The following is an 18879-nucleotide window of genomic DNA, read 5'->3' as shown; positions in this document are numbered from 1 at the left end:
GGACTTGAATATACACCCAGCCCCTCTCTCTGAGGTATAATTTTGATAAAATCTTGCTGTATGTTCAACCACATATGTTATATATTACTCAATTCCATGTTTATGGCCTGGTTAAGGAGAAGGGAGATAGATTCATTCCGGGGAAAGACTGAAAATTACTGAGAGAAGAAAGGAGAGAAAAGGAAGGAGCAAATGAAAAGCGTGAAAGGGAGAAAATAGGAGAAAGAAGCCCCAAAACCCCACCTGCCCCCCACTTCTTACTCAAAGGCTCATCAAATCACCCCCAAACCCCCCAACTGTTGCCTCTCAGCTCCTCCTCTGATTAAGCATCCTATTCCCCACCTCCTATGTCCCTGGTCATCTAGCAAACCAGCCCTCCTATTTCCACTCTCCAGAGCCAGCCCACCTGCCCCAATCTCCCTGTTCCCACACCTAAGTTGGCTAAAATCTACTCTTTCCCATAAATTCTTCTGTTAGTCTCTCAACTCACATGTTACAGGCCAGCTGGAAAGAAATTCAGTGGCAGTTCAACAACGCAGAACTTATAGAGCTGTCTCCTCTCCTTTCCTCCGCTTCCTCCACCAGGGAGTACTTCGTAGAGATGCACTATCGGAATGAGACGCAGCACGAGCCACATCCTCTCACGTTGCCGGGCTGCACCCCGAGCTGTCCTCTGACAAAATTTGCTGAGCTGGTTGCCCCTGTGATCCCCCAAGACTGGTCCACGGAGTGTATGACCACGAGCAACCACCAAGGTACTGAGGACATTATGGATTAGAGTGTATGCAGAGCTCTGCAGAAAGGGCACAATGCCCTTTCTCCAGGCCAATGGTGCTTTGAGAATATAACTTGGCCATCACCCCCAGCTTTGAGGGAAATGGGTTTTGGGTGATAATTGTATGTTCTAGGGACCCCTGACTTCAGGCAATTCCTACCTCTCTACCTAGCCCTGCCCTCACTTGCCTAAACCTTGACTTGGTTTTTTCAGTGTTAATACAAAAGGGCATCAGTGCCAAATATAATCAGAGATAAAGCTTAGATCAAAGTTCTTGGGGCTGCCATGAGCTATATGATTGGTCACACAGGACCTTTTGTTGTTTAAGGACTCCCAGATTTTGTTTGAGCAGGATTAAATGAGGCTGTTCCTTAAGTGTCTGAAGTGGAACAGATTTCAAACAAAATCCACAATCTAGGGTGAGAACAAGGAAGGGAAGACTTTAATCCTAGGCTAATGGGCAAAGGACCAACTTACCCGTTAGTTCCAGCCTTCTCACAAGGAGAGGCAAAGAAACGAGATACAGTGGAGAGATCTGGAGAAATCGTACACTGGGAAACTGGTACTATCTCTTTATATTTATGTTAAAACATTTGGGGAGGCAGAGCTGAAAATAAATACCTCTTTGTATCCTTTGGCCCTGGAAAATTCATGTTATTTTTGACGAAACCAAAATCAAACTTTCCATAAAACTTTGCTGTATATAATACCTATGACAGACCTTGGAGTACATACCTCATAGCAAATAAATAATTTGATGAGAGCAAGATATTCAGGCACAACACATCAGAGATGAGAGCCCTGCATGAGTGAAGTTTCTCTTGAAGCTCTGATGGTGAGAGATGTTGAATCTGAATGTGATTTAAGAGAGGAAGTATGATGACACATAACAAACTGGAAAAAAATTAGAAATATAAGAATGTTCTGCATGCCTCTAAGACCAAAACTTATTGGAATGTTGAAAGTGTGGCCGTGATATCCGTTTTGAGGACAAAAAGAATGTATGAGGCTTGATTCTGGTATCTTCAGAAAACCTAAGCAAACTACAGAAACTGCTCATTATACAAGAAGAAACCATGTTCCAATGATACTCTTGAGTCCTGTAGATGTGCCATGTGGGAGATGCAACACGTCTAGAGAACACCGTGCAACGTTCCATTACAGATAAAGATGAAATGCTTTCTAGAGATGATTTCTACTGGATGCTAGAGTCTAGAGCAAAGCCATTCCCTCTCCTTCTTGGTCCTGGGATGACTGACACAAGACATCGATTGATATGTTTACTTGTATTATTTCTTTCCCAAGTAAATATTTGGCCTTGGGGCCATCATCTAGTTATTCTTTCTCCTCCATGCATGTAACTTTCCTCCAGCAGTGAGCCAAATGTAAAACAGTGAATAAAGTCATTACTGGGACGTTCAAAAGCATTACTTTTATAATGAATTTTGAAAAATGTGTATGTGTTTAATTAGAATAAAATTCCTGAAGGACAGAATTTAGGGGCTCTATTTTTGTTTGGAGGTTTTATTTTAGTGTAACAGGAGGGAAAATATTAATATAAAGTGAAATGATTTGACTGGTGTAAATGAATATTTTACATTGAAGATGTATTTAGTTTGGACTTTACTACTTCAGATAAAGGCTAAGCTGATGGATGGCTCTGCTTCATCTATTTAAAATGGAACTTGCTAAGAAAACACACTTGGGAAATTTCCCATGTAGTGTGAAAGTAAAGAGATTCATATTACACAGAATAACAAAGGTTATGTCTTTGGACTTCAAGGGTTGTTATGGGAACAAGAGTTACCTGGATTTGGAAGGACGGAAGCAGTAAGGAATGTCAGGGAAGGCTTCCTGCAGGAGGTGACAACTGCACCATATGAAATCAGTTTGGATGGAGGTTTCTAATGATGTGTTACAAGATACTAGAAAGGCATTTATCAAATGTCCTAGGGGCTTGAAACTGGACAGTGTAGGGGAGTTTCTCAGCAGAAGATTCAGGATCTTTGTTCCCAAGGGTTTCATTCAAGGGGTCAGTTCTAATGAGATAAAATGTCATCTCCACAAGAGCAAGAATTTTATCTGTCGTGTTCTCTCCTATATCTGTCGTCAGCACCGAAAAGTGCCTGTGCCTGGCATGGATTGGCGCTCAATAAATATTTGCTCAATGAATGTATAAATTAGTTGCTTTCCTCCTTGAACCTACTCTTTTCCGTCTTGATTAGCAGCAAAACCCAGTAACCCATGAGTTATTTTTGACCCCACCCTCTCCTTCATCCTCCACAACCAATCTCTAACCTCCTCTTATCAAATCTATGTGTAGTATGTTTGCAGAATTCTTTTCCTCAAGACACCAATACCAACAATTCAATATCCAAATAGACTGAAATATAATTAAGCAGAAAAAATGTTAATAAAAAGAAAACTTAGGGATTGGTGTGCTGGAGCCAATTCATATAGATCTCAAGAGTGGAATGTGCATTTCACTTCCCAACTCTGAGTTCGATGACTGCACCTTGGCAGTTTGAAATTGGTCATGGCATCATGATGGCAATATTTTCACCACAGAAATCAGCATATGCCACAAATCAGTTTTGTTTTGGGGTTTTTGGTTTTTTAGATCCAGTTTACCAGCACACCACTGGTTTAAGTTCATAGAAAACTTAAGAGTCTATAACATGAGGTGGTCTCCAACAAAGTGGATTCAATATTTGAACTTCTTTAAGGAAAAAAGATTAGATTTGTTCTATAGGGTCTCAAAGCGCAATGCTAGGGGCAGCAGGTAACATTTCAGGAAGACAGATTGTGTTCAGTGTTGGGAAATTCCTCAGACCAGAAGTGTCCATTGGGCTGGATGACCACTTGCCTTGGCAGAGACACTATAGAGCAGGCTAAAGCACAGAAGGTTGTAGGAATTGAATGACTCCTTAGTAGGGCCACCAAATTTAGCAAATGAAAGTATAGGATGCTCAGATAAATTTGATAAATAGCTCTAACTGCTGAATTTTTATAATTATTGAAAAAAGCTGAATTCAGAATATTTAGGGTGTCCTGAGAAAGCCAATACAGGAAGCAGGACAAAACCATTAAATACGGGACATGTTCTGTATATGCAGAATGCCTGGCAACCTTCCTTCTTAGGATATTTCCACCCATGAAATCCTACCCATAATTATAAGCAGTGTTTTCAGCTAGTACTAATAGATCCAATTAATTCCATTCTCATATCAGTTAAATTAACTGGAGCCTTCACTGGGAAATTCATAACTCTAAGTTCCATACTCTGTTACTTTTTCCATACTAGTTATTAAAAATAATAAAATTCTTTTTTTAGAAAATGCCTCTTTAATTCCACAATTTTACTAACACAGTCAGACTTTCCTTGCTAGCACTCTCCCAATCCCTACCTCAATCTCCAACTCCAATTATTTCATGGAAAGAGATTTACTGGGGGGAAGTTCCAGTTTTCCCTCATAATCTTTGTAAAGCTGAGAATCTACAGGACATATACACAGGCCCAAGATTCAACCATGAGCTTTTAAAGACAGGATCCATACCTTTTTCCTCCTTGAATCTTCAGCCAGTAGACAATGCCTAGAACCTGGTACCTTCAATCAATATTTGCTAACTGAATAAATGTTCAGTCCTCCATACCTAGCCTGACTTCCACATGGCTGGCCCCAGATGTCGGAAGCCTAGAACTCAGTTGTTCAATCAATAGGGAAGAGATACTATGAATGAGCCTCGAACGTGACCACACTATAAAGACCCAGTCATTGACTATATATACATAGGTATATACCGACATATCTGTGTTATTTGGCCTCTGTTTTCAGCATAGTCTTGTTGGCATTCTTGGCATTCTCTTGTTGCCCCATTGCTGTTTAGATCCCTTGTTCAATGATACCCCTTCCAGCATCCCTCCTCCCTCAGAGATGTGGCCATGTGATTATAACAGCTTTTTATCATCCTTGTTGCCATTATCATCAGTTTCCCAGGATATGTCTCATCAGCCATTAATGACATTGGGAACTTGCTTTGGTATACACCAACTCACTCTGCACTCTCACTCCTGCCCTCAACCAAGGCAATTCTGACAGTCAATACTGGCCATCCCATACCCTGCCCACCACACCAATAGAAAACCCTAGATCAAATCAACCACACAGTTTCTCCATTCTGATCTGCTGAGTGGAGCTGAAGCCTATTGTCACCATTTCAAACTATAAATGTTGAAATTTCTATTTCAACCTCAACTGGGTCTTTCAACACTGCTTGGTAAATGTATTCACCCTTACTAAACTCTTTTCCTGTTTTCTACAGGAAGGCCTTGTTATTTTCCCCAAACTTCTAATTCCATCTTGGCTTCTTTAATTCTCATGAGACATCCTGAAAAGAGTAAAAAAAATCCATTGAAAATTCTTTTAAGTTCTCCTGTCACTACCTCAAAATATCTCAGTGACTTTAACCTGCCTTTACTGCTGTCCCTCAGGAAAACATGTTCCTCCTTGAGTAACCTAACTCCTTTCCTCGTGCATATGATCCCACCCCTACAGTCTCCTCAGACCTCGATGAATCTCTTAGTTAGCTTCATTTTCTTCCTCTGCACTGGCTCTTTCCATTCTATGAAAATGCCCAAATCTCCTCCCATCAAAGAGCACCCTCAAATGCCTGCTCCATCTCATTCTCTTCAATCCCAACTTTCTTGAACTAATAATTTGCATTCTCTGACTGTATTTCCTCATCTCCCTCTCACTCCTGAACTATTCAGTAAAATTATGTTCATCCTTCCTTCATCTGTTCTGAAACTTCCCTTTTGAAAGTCACCAGTGCCTAATTCAGTGGCCTCTTTTTCTCTTCCTGTGAAGTGGGCATCACCATCTCCATTTTACAGAGAAGAGAACTGAAGCTCAGAGAATAACATGCCACAGATGGCAGGGTCAGGATTCACGCCTAACAATCTCCAACCCCGTATTTCTACCTTATCATCTTCCCTTGCCATCCCACACTGTCTTATGGACTATTCCCTTAGGAAAATTCCCCAAAATAGGAGTAGTGGGTCAAAGTATGTGAATATTTAATAAACAATAGATATTTATTGAGCACCTGTATGTACTCAATATGTGCCTATGTAGCAGATGTTAAGTTTGCTGAGGAAACAGAATCAAGACAAGAAAATTGTCCCCATGTGACATTTAGACCTTGGCAGGGAGGTGGAGAGGCAGGCAAGGAAGACAGGGAGATAGATAACTGAACAACCCCTAACAATTAAGTATGGTGAGTACTATAATGAAGGACATAACAGGTGACTGTAAGAACATACAGCAGTGGTAATTACCTAAGTCTAAGGGGTCAGAGAAGGCTTCTCAAGGGAGGTGATGTTGAAACCAAAACCTGAAGGAGAGAGGGAATTAACCAGGTGAATGGAGGTGAGGAGAGAGGAGAATGTTATAAACCAAAGAGAAGATGGATAAAGACCAAGAGGCTGAAGACATGCACACGGCATTTTAGGAACTGGAAAAAGTGTGTCTGGTGAGTGCAAAGAGGCTGGCGAGGCAGGCATAGGTGTCTCGTAGGTCGAGTTGAGTAGTTCTGGTCATTAAAAGGTTTTAGGTAGACGACAGATGACGTGACTGCCTTCCTGTTTCAGAAAGACCTCTTTGCTTCAGTGGGGAGAGTGGATTGGAGAGCAGTGGGGCAGAGAGAACAGTTAGGAGGCTATTGCACTAATCCAAGGACTGGGGTGAGTGAAGGAGAAAATCAGACATTCAAAGGAGGGCAAGAAGTAGAGTAGACGGACTTGGGGATTAATGGCAAGAGGAAGAGGCTTTTGATACATGTTGCCAAAATAGTTTTCAAAAAAATAGTACCAACTCACACTGCCTTCAGCAGCTTTCACATGTTCCCGTGTAGTGGACGTCTTCAGTCATTACCTGCCCTAGACCTCTTTGCAGTTAGATACAATTGATCATTCTCTCTTTTCTCAGATTCTAGGACATTACACTGTCAAACTCACAAAATCCTTTGCAGTACAAAGGAGCATATAATTTAAAAAATAAGCACCAGAGACAGAGAGAGAGAGAATCTCTCCCGAGTCTTCTCTTTGTTCTCAGACTCCTTGTTCATACTTTCCACCAAGCCCTAAATGATTGTGTCCCAGGGCCTTGTCCTTGGTTCACTTACTCCACATTCACCATGAGCCACTATTACCCAGGCCTCCACCTTCTACATCTATAATCCTTACTTCTACATCTACATAGAAAATTCTAGACCTATTTTTCCCAGCTGCTGACTGATCATCTCTATCAGGATAATAAACCACCCGAATCCTACATTTGAAACAAAATTTATTACCTCCTCTACTCCAAACTGATCCTCTTTTAATGTGCTTCCAATCTCAATTCACAGCCTAATCATCTTCTGTTACCCAAGCTAGAACCCATGGGGTGGCCTTGACCACAACTTCTCCTGTACCTGTATCTTTAGTCCATTGCAAAGCCTGTCTGTGCTACTTCAGGAGTATCTCTTGAATTCTCTCACCTGCATTCTCAGGGCCACAGTTCCAGTGCTGAACGCCCAGTATCTTGTCAAAGGCATTTTAATAGCTCTCAATTAGGCCTACACTACCTCTGCCATCCTATCTTTTTCCAGTTTGGGGTTTTTTTGTTTAAACGCAAATTGGGCCAATTCATTTCCAAGAGTAATAATTGCTGATGATTCCCATTTGCCCCATGGCAAACCAGACCTTCTAAAATCTGGGCCCTAGCCTACATGTCTGATCTCACCTCTCCATAACCTATACTCCAGCCACATGTAACTGCTCGTTATTTCCCAACATACCCTTGTGCAACTCATTCTGTCTCATGGCAAAATCTTATTTGTCTCAAGGCCAGCTCAAATCTTATCATTTTCTCAGAAGACTTTCCAAATTCTTTCTCTTCCAAATAGAATACTTTGTGTTAATTGCAACTTTCTCTCTGTTCCAATGCCATGTCTTTTACACCGCTATTTTACTATTTTTCACGTTATCTCATAATTGTCTGTCTGGTTGTCTGACTAAATATGGAGCTCCTCAAGAGCAAGGATCATGGAACCCCAGAACGCAACACACAGCTGGCCTGGCACATGGTGTGTGCTCACTGCATGTCTGGAAAGGAAAAAGAGGGAAAGCATATTCCGTGGGACCACCATGACAACATAGCCAATAAAAATAATTGAAAATAAATTTCCAAATACAGAAAGTCAGCCATGAACATTAATTTTGAGAATCATTAGTCTCTGCCTTCTCCCTTCATTTCCATTTAGTCCTTTCCTTCCTTCCTCAATTCTGTTTAGTTCCCTCCAACTTTACGTTAATTCTATCTGCAGTGCTAATGGTACCCGTCCACCAGGACCTAATTTTATTAATATTCATCTTCTCATGATGTTAGGAGCATCCTGACATCGTGAGAAAAGGACTGGACTAAGAGTTGGAAACCTATGAGTTCTAGATCATTAATTCTTTCCACAAATATTGATTGAGCACCTGCTATGTGCCAGGCCCTATTCCAAGTGCTTGGGATACATTCATGAACAAAAAAGACAAAGGTTCCTGCCTTCATGAAGCTTACATTCTATTAGAGGGAGGGAAGGATGGGAAATAAAAGATAACTGTAATAAATAAGTACTTTGGAAGGTGAAGATCACAAGTACCCAGCTGGGGATGGGTGTGGGGACACTTACTTTTAAATAGAAAGCCCTCATTGAGAAGATGAGATTTGAGCAAAGAAGGTGCTGGAGTTACCTGCTGCAGAGATTTGTGAGGAAATCATCCAGGCAAAAACAACAATAGCAAAGGCAGTGAGGGGGAGGGTGCCTGGCCTGTTTGAGGAACAGCAATAAGGCCTGTGTGGCCAAAAGAGAGTAAGTTAAGGGAGAGCGGTAGAAGAGGAAATCCAAAAAGTTAATGAGGCCAGATGATGTAGAGCCTCATAAACTGTTATCATCAGGACTTTGGCTTTTATTCTGAGTGAGATGAGCATTCATTGCAGGCTTTGTTTTAAGTAGACAAGTGGCATAATTGGACTTGAAGTCATTTGGCTGCTGTCTTGAAAATAGATTGTAGAGGAGAAAGGATAGGACCTAGGGAACAAGTCAGGAGGGCATTACAGTAATCCTGGCAAAAGATGATGGTGGTTCAAAGCAGGGTGGTGGCAGAGAAGGGGAGAAATCATTGGTTTCTGGGTATAGTTTTTGGTAGAGCCAACAGGATTTCCTGACAGATTGGGTATAGAATGTGAGAGAAAGAGAGGAGCCAAGGAAGACTCCAAGAGTTTTGGGCTGAGCCATTAGAAAAGGGAAGTTTCTATCAACTGAGGTAGGGGAAGCTTCAGGAAAAAAAGATTTGGTGGAGGAAGGGGAGCTGGGGATTAGGAGTTCAGTTTTGGACTTGTTGAGATTGAAATGCATATTAGATGTCCAAGGGAATATGTCAAGTACACCGTTGAATACGAGTCTTGGGGAAATTTGGGGAAGATTCAAATTTGGAAGTCATTAGTGAATAGATGGTTTTTAAAATCAAGAGATTGGTGAGATCTCGTGTATTCCAACCCAAATACAATTTGGCTGAATTTTAGCCAAATTATCTTATCTCTCCACTTCTCATTTTTCTCATCTCTACAATGATAAAGTTAGGCTAAATAAGTGATTTTCAGCTGTGTTCCATGGAGTATTAGGGTTCTGTAGACAGAGCTGTCAGGATCAGAGAGATGTTTGCTCTCTCATTGCCTAAGCCAACAAGCAATCCCATATTTTTACAATGAAAATCAAACATACATTTAGAGATGGTACAGATATTTATGATGTATATACCATAGTGGACTAGGAAGTTGAGAGTGAGGGGTAACTTTTCAGATGAAATAATGAATAGCATCTCATAAAAAAACGACCTCATGTATCTGCTTCATGACTGGTCAGCTATCAAAGGGATATGTGTAAATAAAGTTACAGGTTAGCAATAATACAGTTATCCTAAAAATGCTTTCCATAGTCAACATGTGCTCAAGGTTTCCTCTTTAAAAGATATTTACCGAAAATCGAATTCAAAGACTAAAAGATGATATTCCATTTCTTTTAGACCCAATTAATGATTGCAATTGAGTATTCAGAATTTCCTTTGACCCTGAGATTATGAACAATTGATCATTTTAACTGTAGAAAAATGCATGAAGTTAATGCTGGAAGAAGACCTTAGAAATACTTCAGTCAATTACCCTCTCTTTATAGTGGAGGAGTTGAGGCCCAAAGTTCAAAGGTCTTGCTGGAACTAGAATCTAGGTCATCTCCTGACCCCTAGTCCAGTGCTTTTTCCCCACACTATGCTGACTTCAAGGCTGCTTCAGAAATGCCACTGAAATTTTTTTTTTTTTTTTTTTTTTTTTTTGTGAGAGACATCAGCCCTGAGCTACCATCCATGCTAATCCTCCTCTTTTTGCTGAGGAAGACCGCCTCTGAGCTAACATCTATTGCCAATCCTCCTCCTTTATTTTTCCCCAAAGCCCCAGTAGATAGTTGTATGTCATAGCTGCACATCCTTCTAGTTGCTGTATGTGGGACGCGGCCTCATCATGGCTGGAGAAGCAGTGTGTCAGTGAACGCCCGGGATCCGAACCCAGGCCGCCAGCAGCGGAGCACGCGCCCTTAACCGCTAAGCCACGGGGCCGGCCCAAATGCCACTGAAATTTATAATCAAGGCAGAAATCAACACTGAGATGTGATTTTCCTATTTTCCTAATCCATTAATTTTACATTAATGCTCTTCCTATTTTCCTACAGTTCTAAGGACCATCCTTGCTGTTGCCTTTTGCCTGGTGTCTGGTGTCCTACTGGTGCTGCTGTTTACCCTCATCCGCCACGGGCCCTGCTGGCAGAGAGAGTCCTATCGGAACATCTGAACAGACGGCTGAATAAGGGCAGACAAGCCAGGCCAACTTCCTGTGATGCGGCATCTCTCAGTGATGCAGAGTTCAAAGGACAGGCTTTCACCACATGGGCATCACTCTGCCCACACCTTTCCTTTTGAGCCTGCCTAGAGCAGAGACTGAGCTCACAGTGACCCGGGGACAGCTGCTGGACTGACTGATGAATGGACACGTAGGTTACTTAGTTAGGTCTCCTCCCCATTGAACTCATCGTAGTGTGGGCTTCTCATTCGGATAGAAAGAGGCTCTTCTGCAAAGGATAGTTGTATTCTCTGGCACAGATGTCCAGAGAGAAATAAGAAGTCAGCCTTTTACCTGCAAAGAGCAAACGGTTACAAGGTGTGACAAAGACATAAATTAAAGAAGACTGGATAATGAGGAAAATTAGACTAGAAGTAGTATTATATAGGATGATTCTTAAGAAATAAGACCCAATCAGAAAGTATAAATAAACCTTTTATTTAGCTTATGTTAAGTAGTTTTCATACAAACATTCACACACTCCTGCAAAGAAACGCCTCCCCAGTGGTTGATAGCTAACAGATTTCTGTATGTGTGTGTACATAACATACACATATATATATTAAAAATGCCTTAGGAAGAGGTATTTAGTTCTCAGAAACTGTAATATCAACTACTTTAGTTGCAGTTCAGGTCATTTTCCCCAGAATTTCTGTAATGGAATAACTAGCAAATCCTTGTAGCCATGGTTCTTTTTTTTTACCTCCACTATCAGAGCTGGATATTTTTACAGTTCTAATTTCCTTATTTAACTTTAAAAGTAAGAGATTTTACTTTGATAAGGGTTATTCATGGCCATGATGAAATGGTAATGTATTTTAATTGCTTGAAATAGATCCGAATTTCTCAAGTAGAGAAGTAGAAAGAAAAGTGGACTGAAGGATGATGACCCATTGCTTCAGCTCTATGCTGGCTTTAGGCCAATGACTTGGAACAAGTTCTTTTCAATCTTGAATCTTGGCTTCATAATCTAAAAATGAAGAGTCTGGACTAGATGAACACAGAAGTCACATCTAGTTCTCATGTTCTGTGAACAACTTTTTTTTCATTTTATGCTCTGGATTGGTCATTGTCCAAGCAAGCACTTTCATGAATCGTACCATTGTAGTAAGCCTGAAATTTATCCTAAACAACTATCTTCTGTACTGAGCCTCCAACCATGCATTTGGTGGGAAATTCAGTCTCATTCATTGGTAGGATTCTTCACCTCCTCAGGTTCTACTAAAGGTCCCAGAGTGTACCTGGCGGGAGGAGTCAGATAAGGGTCCTCTAGCCTCTGTCCACACTGGTGTCCAATAAGCTCACTGTCCATGCCAACATGGTCTTCTGAAGGTAGGCAGAGAACATCTGTGCCATGACTCCCAAGGCCACACACTGGAGTTCACCAGCCCGGCATTGTCCAGTCTTCTACCTGGGATCTTTGACCAGAACAGAAAGCCCCACCCAGAACCCCACCCCATCTCTCAGTCTCAGGAATCTTCCTCTCCCCTTGTATCCCACAGCTTCCACCTTTAAACTCCAAGCACTTACCTCTATCACCCTCACTCTCTATCAATTCTCACTGAGCCAAGGCTACTGCAGACAAAAACTTGAGACGGACTTGTCTTCTCTTGCCTGGCAACTGCTGCTTCCTGCTGCAACACAAGAAGCATGTAGGCAAAGAAATGCAAGATCTGGCTACATTCTTGGCTTGGGAAAGGGGAAAACATCCATAGCAGCAAGAACAAAGGACAAATTTATGTCTCCATAAAGTAGACAGCCATACAGTAATGAAGCCACAATATCTTATGCTAATAAGTGACGAGACTTGAAAGTGGAAGTACAAACAGGACCACAAGTCATGGATTTTCTCACTCATTCAACAAACATTGATGGAGGACCTAGTATTTGCTAATCACTGGCCAAGATGCTAAACTGTCCATTCCTAATGTGATTAGTAAGGTGTTGGCCCCAACAATGACCTTATATGGGATTGGTAGAATGTAAAAATAAAAGCTTTCACAACCTTTTCCTCATATCATCTTTTAATACTGTCGGTGGCTAAAAGGATCTCTACTTTCTATTGGTTCTGAGGAGTTTTTTAATATCCCCCATTTCTCTTCCTTCTACCATCTCTTGATTATTTTGAAGAAAGCTCTCACTCTCAACTTAGTTGTTTTTTTTATCTTCCACAGAGCTACTCTGTTGATAAATACTGTAATTGTTTTTCATACTTCATGGGAGAATGAAAAATCACAAGTGACAAATGATCTATAGTGATAAAGCAGAGAGCACAAATGTACTGTAATACTTCTCAGGAAATAAGCTAATCTTCCAACTTCAGCAGGAAAGTATGCAGATTCTCTCTACTGATAAAAGTGCCTTTTTCAGATGGGTAAGAGAAGACCAGTCTAGTTGACATGTTGATAAACATTGTTTGAAAGACAATTGCTAGGGTTGAGACAACCTCTGCTCTGAAATGTATTCCCCACATTCAAACCAGTATAGAGGCCTTTGAACAGGATCAGAATAATGCAGTAATTACACATCAATGTAGGGAAATTCCTTAACATAAAAAATATCAGCAATGTATATGTAGAAAGGTTCTAAGGAAGAGTTGTAGGTACAATATTCCTAGCTAGAATAGCATTGCGTAAAGAAAGTCTTAGGAGAATACGATTATAAAAAGAAATTATTTATGGCATTAGAGGCAAACATTTTACTGGAAGTCATTCAAATGACAACCTTTTTTACATTAGAACTGGTGTTTCTTCTCCCTGAATTCAGTCAGGTTCCCTATTCTCCCAACTTCCTGTTCTCTTTCTGTCTTGTTCTAATATTGTTAGCATTGCTTCTTTCTTCATAGCCAGGGGGATTTCTTGGTAAGTGAAAGCCAAAAGGTTAGTTCTCTCTTTCAAAACTCCCTTTAATAGAAACCCCATTTGAGCAATAATGGGTGTGTGCTACATTTTGGTGCTTTAGACCAGGGCTGTCTAATAGAAATATAGTGTGAGCCACAAACAAAAGCCGCATACAGGATTTTAAGTTTTCTGATAGCTACATTTTAAAAAGGTAAAAATAAAGACTGAGGGCCGGCCCAGTGGCTTAGTGGTTAAGTGTGCGCGCTCCACTGCTGGCGGCCCGGGTTCGGATCCCGGGCGCACACCGACGTACCGCTTCTCCGGCCATGCTGAGGCCGTGTCCCACATACAGCAACTAGAAGGATGTGCAGCTATGACATACAACTATCTACTGGGGCTTTGGGGGAAAAAATAAATTAATTAATTAAATTAAAAAAATAAAGACTGAAATTAATTCTAATAATAAAATTGATTTAAACCAGTACATCAAAAATATCACTTCAACACATAATTATTTTAAAAATTATTAATAAGCTATTTTACAGCTTTTTTCATACTAAATATTTGAAATCTGTTGTGCATTTTACTCTCACGGCACATCTCAATTTGGACTAGGCCCATGTCAGGTCTCAATAGCCATATGTGGCTACTAGCTAACATTGGACAATTCCACTTTAAACCATTAGATGACAACCTTTTTGAAGCAGCAAGAATGTATTCTTTGTTATAATTTGTAAAATCTGCTTTCAGTGTATTGTGAAGAAATAAAAGTTATCTTTTTTACGTCTACATCTTATTATTTTTGCATGCGTGCTGAGTTAATAAAAGATTTTTCTGAAGTGTTCTCTTTGTAAACCTGTTTCAACAGTAGCAGCCTGTACTTCTTCCAGAACTACCCTAAACTAAATGGACTTGTTCCTCTTCTTATTAAATGTCTTAAGAAGAAATCCGACAACATGCTTAAAAAATAAGTACTGCTAGATTTTGGGGGGAAGTTAGCTTTTAAAAGTTTTATTAAATTTTTTATTACAAGTAATTGTATTCAAACAAAAATAAATGTAGATAATACAGAAGAGTAGAAAATACAAAGTTGAAGGTCTTCCTACCCACTTCTAATCATCAGAGACAATGCTGTCAACAGTATCTGGTTTTAGTTCTAGTGATTAGCATGAATTTTATGAACTATACTTATACCTTTATTTTCTGAAATTCTCACATCTTTCACTGCTCTTATAACCCATGGCATCCTCTTTCTTGTATTCTTGTTTTCATTTTCTTGAAGTAATTTTTTTTAAGGATACATGAGTACTAAACTTTCTGATTCTAGCATGTCTGTATTTTAATATGTCTATATTTTACCCTTTTACTTACCTCTCAGTTGGCTAGGTATAAATTTTCAGGTTGAAAATCATTTTCTCCCAGAATGTGAGTGCAGTATTCTGTTGTCTTCTAGCATATAGACTGCTGATAAGAAGTCTGATATCAGTCTGATTCTCATGCCAATATAAGTAATCTAGTGTCGTTTGTTTTATTTTATTGATTAATTCATTTATTTATTTATTGCTGAATCTTTTAAAGTATTCTTTTTATTCTTGAAGTTCTGAAATTTCACTAGGATATATTTAGGTGTGGTTATTTGTTTTTCTGTCTAATTCTGTATGGCTTACATGTGTCTTTGACTCAAGGAAATTGTGTTCTGGAACTTGAATTTCCTGGATCTATTCTCCATGCCTCAACTTTTCTCTTATATTTTCTACCTTTTTATCTTATTTCTCTACATTCTAGAAAGTTTCATTTTCCAGAATACCAACTTGGTCTTCAGCAAGTCTATTATTCTTTTTTATTTCCAATAATTCTTTCCTGTTCATTGATTGTTCCTTTTTCATAGTGGCCTCTTCTTATTTTATGAATGCAATCTATTCTTGAATATCTTTAAGAACACTACTTAGAATTTTTTCAAGTTCTCCTAAAGTATCTCTGATTTCTCCAGGCTCAGTTGTTTGAATTTATTAATCTTTAACCCTCTCTTTCATGCTTTGGGTTTTTCTCAAATTCTTGTGAATTGTAATCTACAAATGAAAAACGTTGTGGATTAGTAAAGATGACTGGCCCTGATTTCCTTTTTAGTCATCTATACCTGTTTCCCCAACAAACTTCTTCTTGAATAACTGCTTTAAAATTCTCTTTTGCTAACTGCAACTTCTTGGTTATCTCAGGATCAGTCTTGATTGTGTTTTCTCCTAAGTACGGGTTGTGTTTTCCTGTTTCTTTGTATATAGAGTAATTTTGGATTGTGTCTTGGGCATTGTAAATATGTTGTCGAGACTTTGGATTTATTATGTTGCTCTGGAAAGTTTGGGGGTTTTTTAAAGCAGTCAGTTAAATTGGTTGAACTCAAACAGCTAAGTGTCTTCCCTGCAAGCGACAGCAGCTCAAATCTCAGTTCAGTTCTTTTAGCCTGAGTTAAGCCGTTTGGAGTCTTCTCTATGTGTGGTTGGTTCAAGATGTGTGGGTCAGCCACAGGATTTGGGCAGTTTGCTTATAGAGCTTGGGAATTCCTCTCTCTACTTTCAATTTTTGGGGATTTCCGTCCCACTTTTAAGAGGCTATGGATGCTCCCAAACTCCATCCTCTGGTACTTCAAGCCATGGATTTTTTTTCCTGCATTTTAACCACCTCATCACCACCCTCTGCCCCTGCATGGCACAGACCTGAGCCTGCTCTCAGGCTAGAAGTCATAAAAAATAAAACTCACCTAGTGCTATTCCCTTTTTTCCAAATGCTGATTCCCCTCCAGTATCTGCCTGCTTTTGATTGCTCCCAAGTACCTTTAATTAGTTGTATTTTACACTTTGCCCAGAGTTTATAGTTGTTATCTATGGAAATTAGTCTGATAGGAGGTACATAACCATTATCAAGTGGATGGTCTCACTTGAATGGGAAGGGCTGATTTGAGGTTCTGTATAAGAGTAGGAGTTATAGCATCAAGTGCCCAGTAGTGTTTGTGGGCAGGGAAGTGGTAAGTCAGCTAGGGACATATCGAAAACTGAAAGGACTTTACTCTTGGCTGGGGTGAGTGTTTCTGTGTATATATACCTCCTGGGTGGAGTGACCTTAACTTTCAAAAATCTTCCCTCCATGTCCGTAACATAAGTCCTGAATTACCTCAACATCTGCTCTGTTTCTCCTTCAGGGCACAGCAGCCACACTAGGAGTCCTCCCAACAGAGCACCCTCTTTCCACAGAGAGCACTCCTCCAGATTTTACCTTGGAGGCAGCCACTCAGTATATATGGAGGAAGGAGTGGGATGAGCAGCTGATAGGGAATGCATTCTTTAATTAGTTGCCCTGACAAGTACTCCATGGCTCCCTGATGCTCTATATGACGAGCCAAGCTCCAACCTTCTCTGTGGCTCCCTCAGAAAGAACCATGTTCATCTCTGGTGGTCTGACTGCAATTTCCCTGTTTTGACTTATTCATCAGTTTCATCACATCTGCTTATCATTGAAGAATTTCTTGAATTATCTGACCTACTGATATCACTCTCTCTGTCACTGTTGTGATTTCATTCTTATTTTGTGTGTGTGTGTGTGTGTGAGGAAGATCAGCCCTGAGCTAACATCTGTTGCCAATCCTCCTCTTTTTGCTGAGGAAGATTGGCATCTTCCTCTACTTTATATGGGATGCTGCCACAGCATGGCTTGATGAGTGGTGTGTAGGTCTGTGCCTAGGATTTGAACCTGTGAACCCCAGGCTGCCAAAGCAGAGCATGTGAACTTAACCACTACACCACTGGGCCGGCCCAGATTTCATACTTATTTTTCACCTCTTTTTTATTATTTCAGTAAAGAAATAATTGGGAGAAAGGGAAGTTAGGTGCAATAAGTGTTTTTTCCCTAAACAGGAAACTCTGAGTTTGTTTTTCTAGCAAACGGGTGTATAATTGTGTCTAAAAGTTAAGAAAGATAGTCAAGCCATTCAGTGAAGAGAAAAAAAACCACACAGACATAACACTATGTACACAATTTAATTTAATCTCACAAACATATGTTAAGTGCCTGCTCTCAGCATGAAGTAGGGGCCCTAGTTTCCATCATTTTTTTTTAATAATTTTATTTATTTATTTTTCCCCCGAAAGCCCCAGTAGATAGTTGTATGTCATAGCTGCACATCCTTCTAGTTGCTGTATGTGGGACGCGGCCTCAGCATGGCCGGAGAAGCGGTGCGTCAGTGCGCACCCGGGATCCAAACCCTGGCCGCCAGCAGCAGAGCGGGTGCACTTAACCGCTAAGCCACGGGGCCGGCCCCTCCATCATATTTTTTAAAGGAAATCTTAGCTCAAAAGAGATTAAGTACAATTGTGTCATTATTTGACATGAGGAGTCCAGTACTAATTACTTATAGACGCTGCCTTTATAGGGCTCACAGCTAAATAATTTAACTGAGTTTTTCTTTTTCTTTCTTTTTTTTTTTTCCCAGTGAGGAAGATTATCTCTGAGCTAACATCTGTTGCCAATCCTCCTCTTTTTGCTCAGGAAGATTGGCCCTGGGCTAACATCCCTGCCCATCTTTCTCTACTTTATATGTGGGATACCTGCCACAGCATGGCTTGATAAGCGGTGCCTAGGCCTGAGCCCGGGATCTGAATCTGCGATCCCCGGGCTGCCAAAGCAAAGTGCGCAAACTTAACCACTGTGCTACTGGGCCAGCCCCGTGAGTTTTTCATTTTTCACTAGCTTATATTATTTTCCTTCAGAGTTCCTCAAGGATTTGGCCCTTCCTCCCTATAGTCACCACAAAATTTTGCCCTTCAGCTCCACATTTATGGTTTTAAACCACATGGTCACGCCTCCATCCAGTTAATTTTGTGCGATATTCTTAAGACTCATTTCTGGCCCTTGTTCAAAAATATACATTGAGCTGATTCAAATTAGTTCCTCTGTAAAAACCTGTTGATCAACCCAACCAATATTACTGTTGGTGCTAACCATACCAGCTTTTGATCAACTGCAAGCTGGAAGGGTTTCATGAAGCCCCACTTCAAGTTCATTAGTTATAGAGACTCTACCAAAAGTATAACTAAGCCAGCAGTTCTCAAACTTCAGTGTGCATAGAATCTCCTAGGATGCTTGCTAAAGATTCAGATTTCCAGGTCTCAATTCCAGAAATTCTGATTCAGTAAGCCTAGGAATCCGCCTTTTTAACACGTGATTCTGCTGTAGGCAGTTGCTGACGTTATTTTGAGAAACCCTGTTCTAAACTATGCAATAACCCTTAGGGTGA

The 18879-nt window shown here is 40.3% G+C and overlaps 1 protein-coding gene across 1 annotated transcript in view; it reads left to right on the top strand.

Annotated features, from left to right (window-relative positions):
- The window catches only part of ACP3 (acid phosphatase 3), a 48304-nt gene extending 33928 nt beyond the window's left edge, over positions 1-14376 (top strand). Inside the window, exons 10-11 of the mRNA XM_004419368.3 lie at positions 586-755; positions 10589-14376. Of these exons, the coding sequence (XP_004419425.1) occupies positions 586-755; positions 10589-10707 (289 nt within the window). The 3' untranslated portion in view covers positions 10708-14376. The remainder of the gene's footprint in view (positions 1-585; positions 756-10588) is intronic.
- Positions 14377-18879: the final 4503 nt, after the last annotated feature.

This window comes from Ceratotherium simum, chromosome 5 (assembly GCF_057802395.1).
Source record: "Ceratotherium simum simum isolate JZ-2026a chromosome 5, ASM5780239v1, whole genome shotgun sequence".
Lineage (NCBI taxonomy): Eukaryota > Metazoa > Chordata > Mammalia > Perissodactyla > Rhinocerotidae > Ceratotherium > Ceratotherium simum.
Note: the sequence above shows the minus strand (reverse complement) of the source record. Positions and strands in the feature narration are given on the sequence as shown.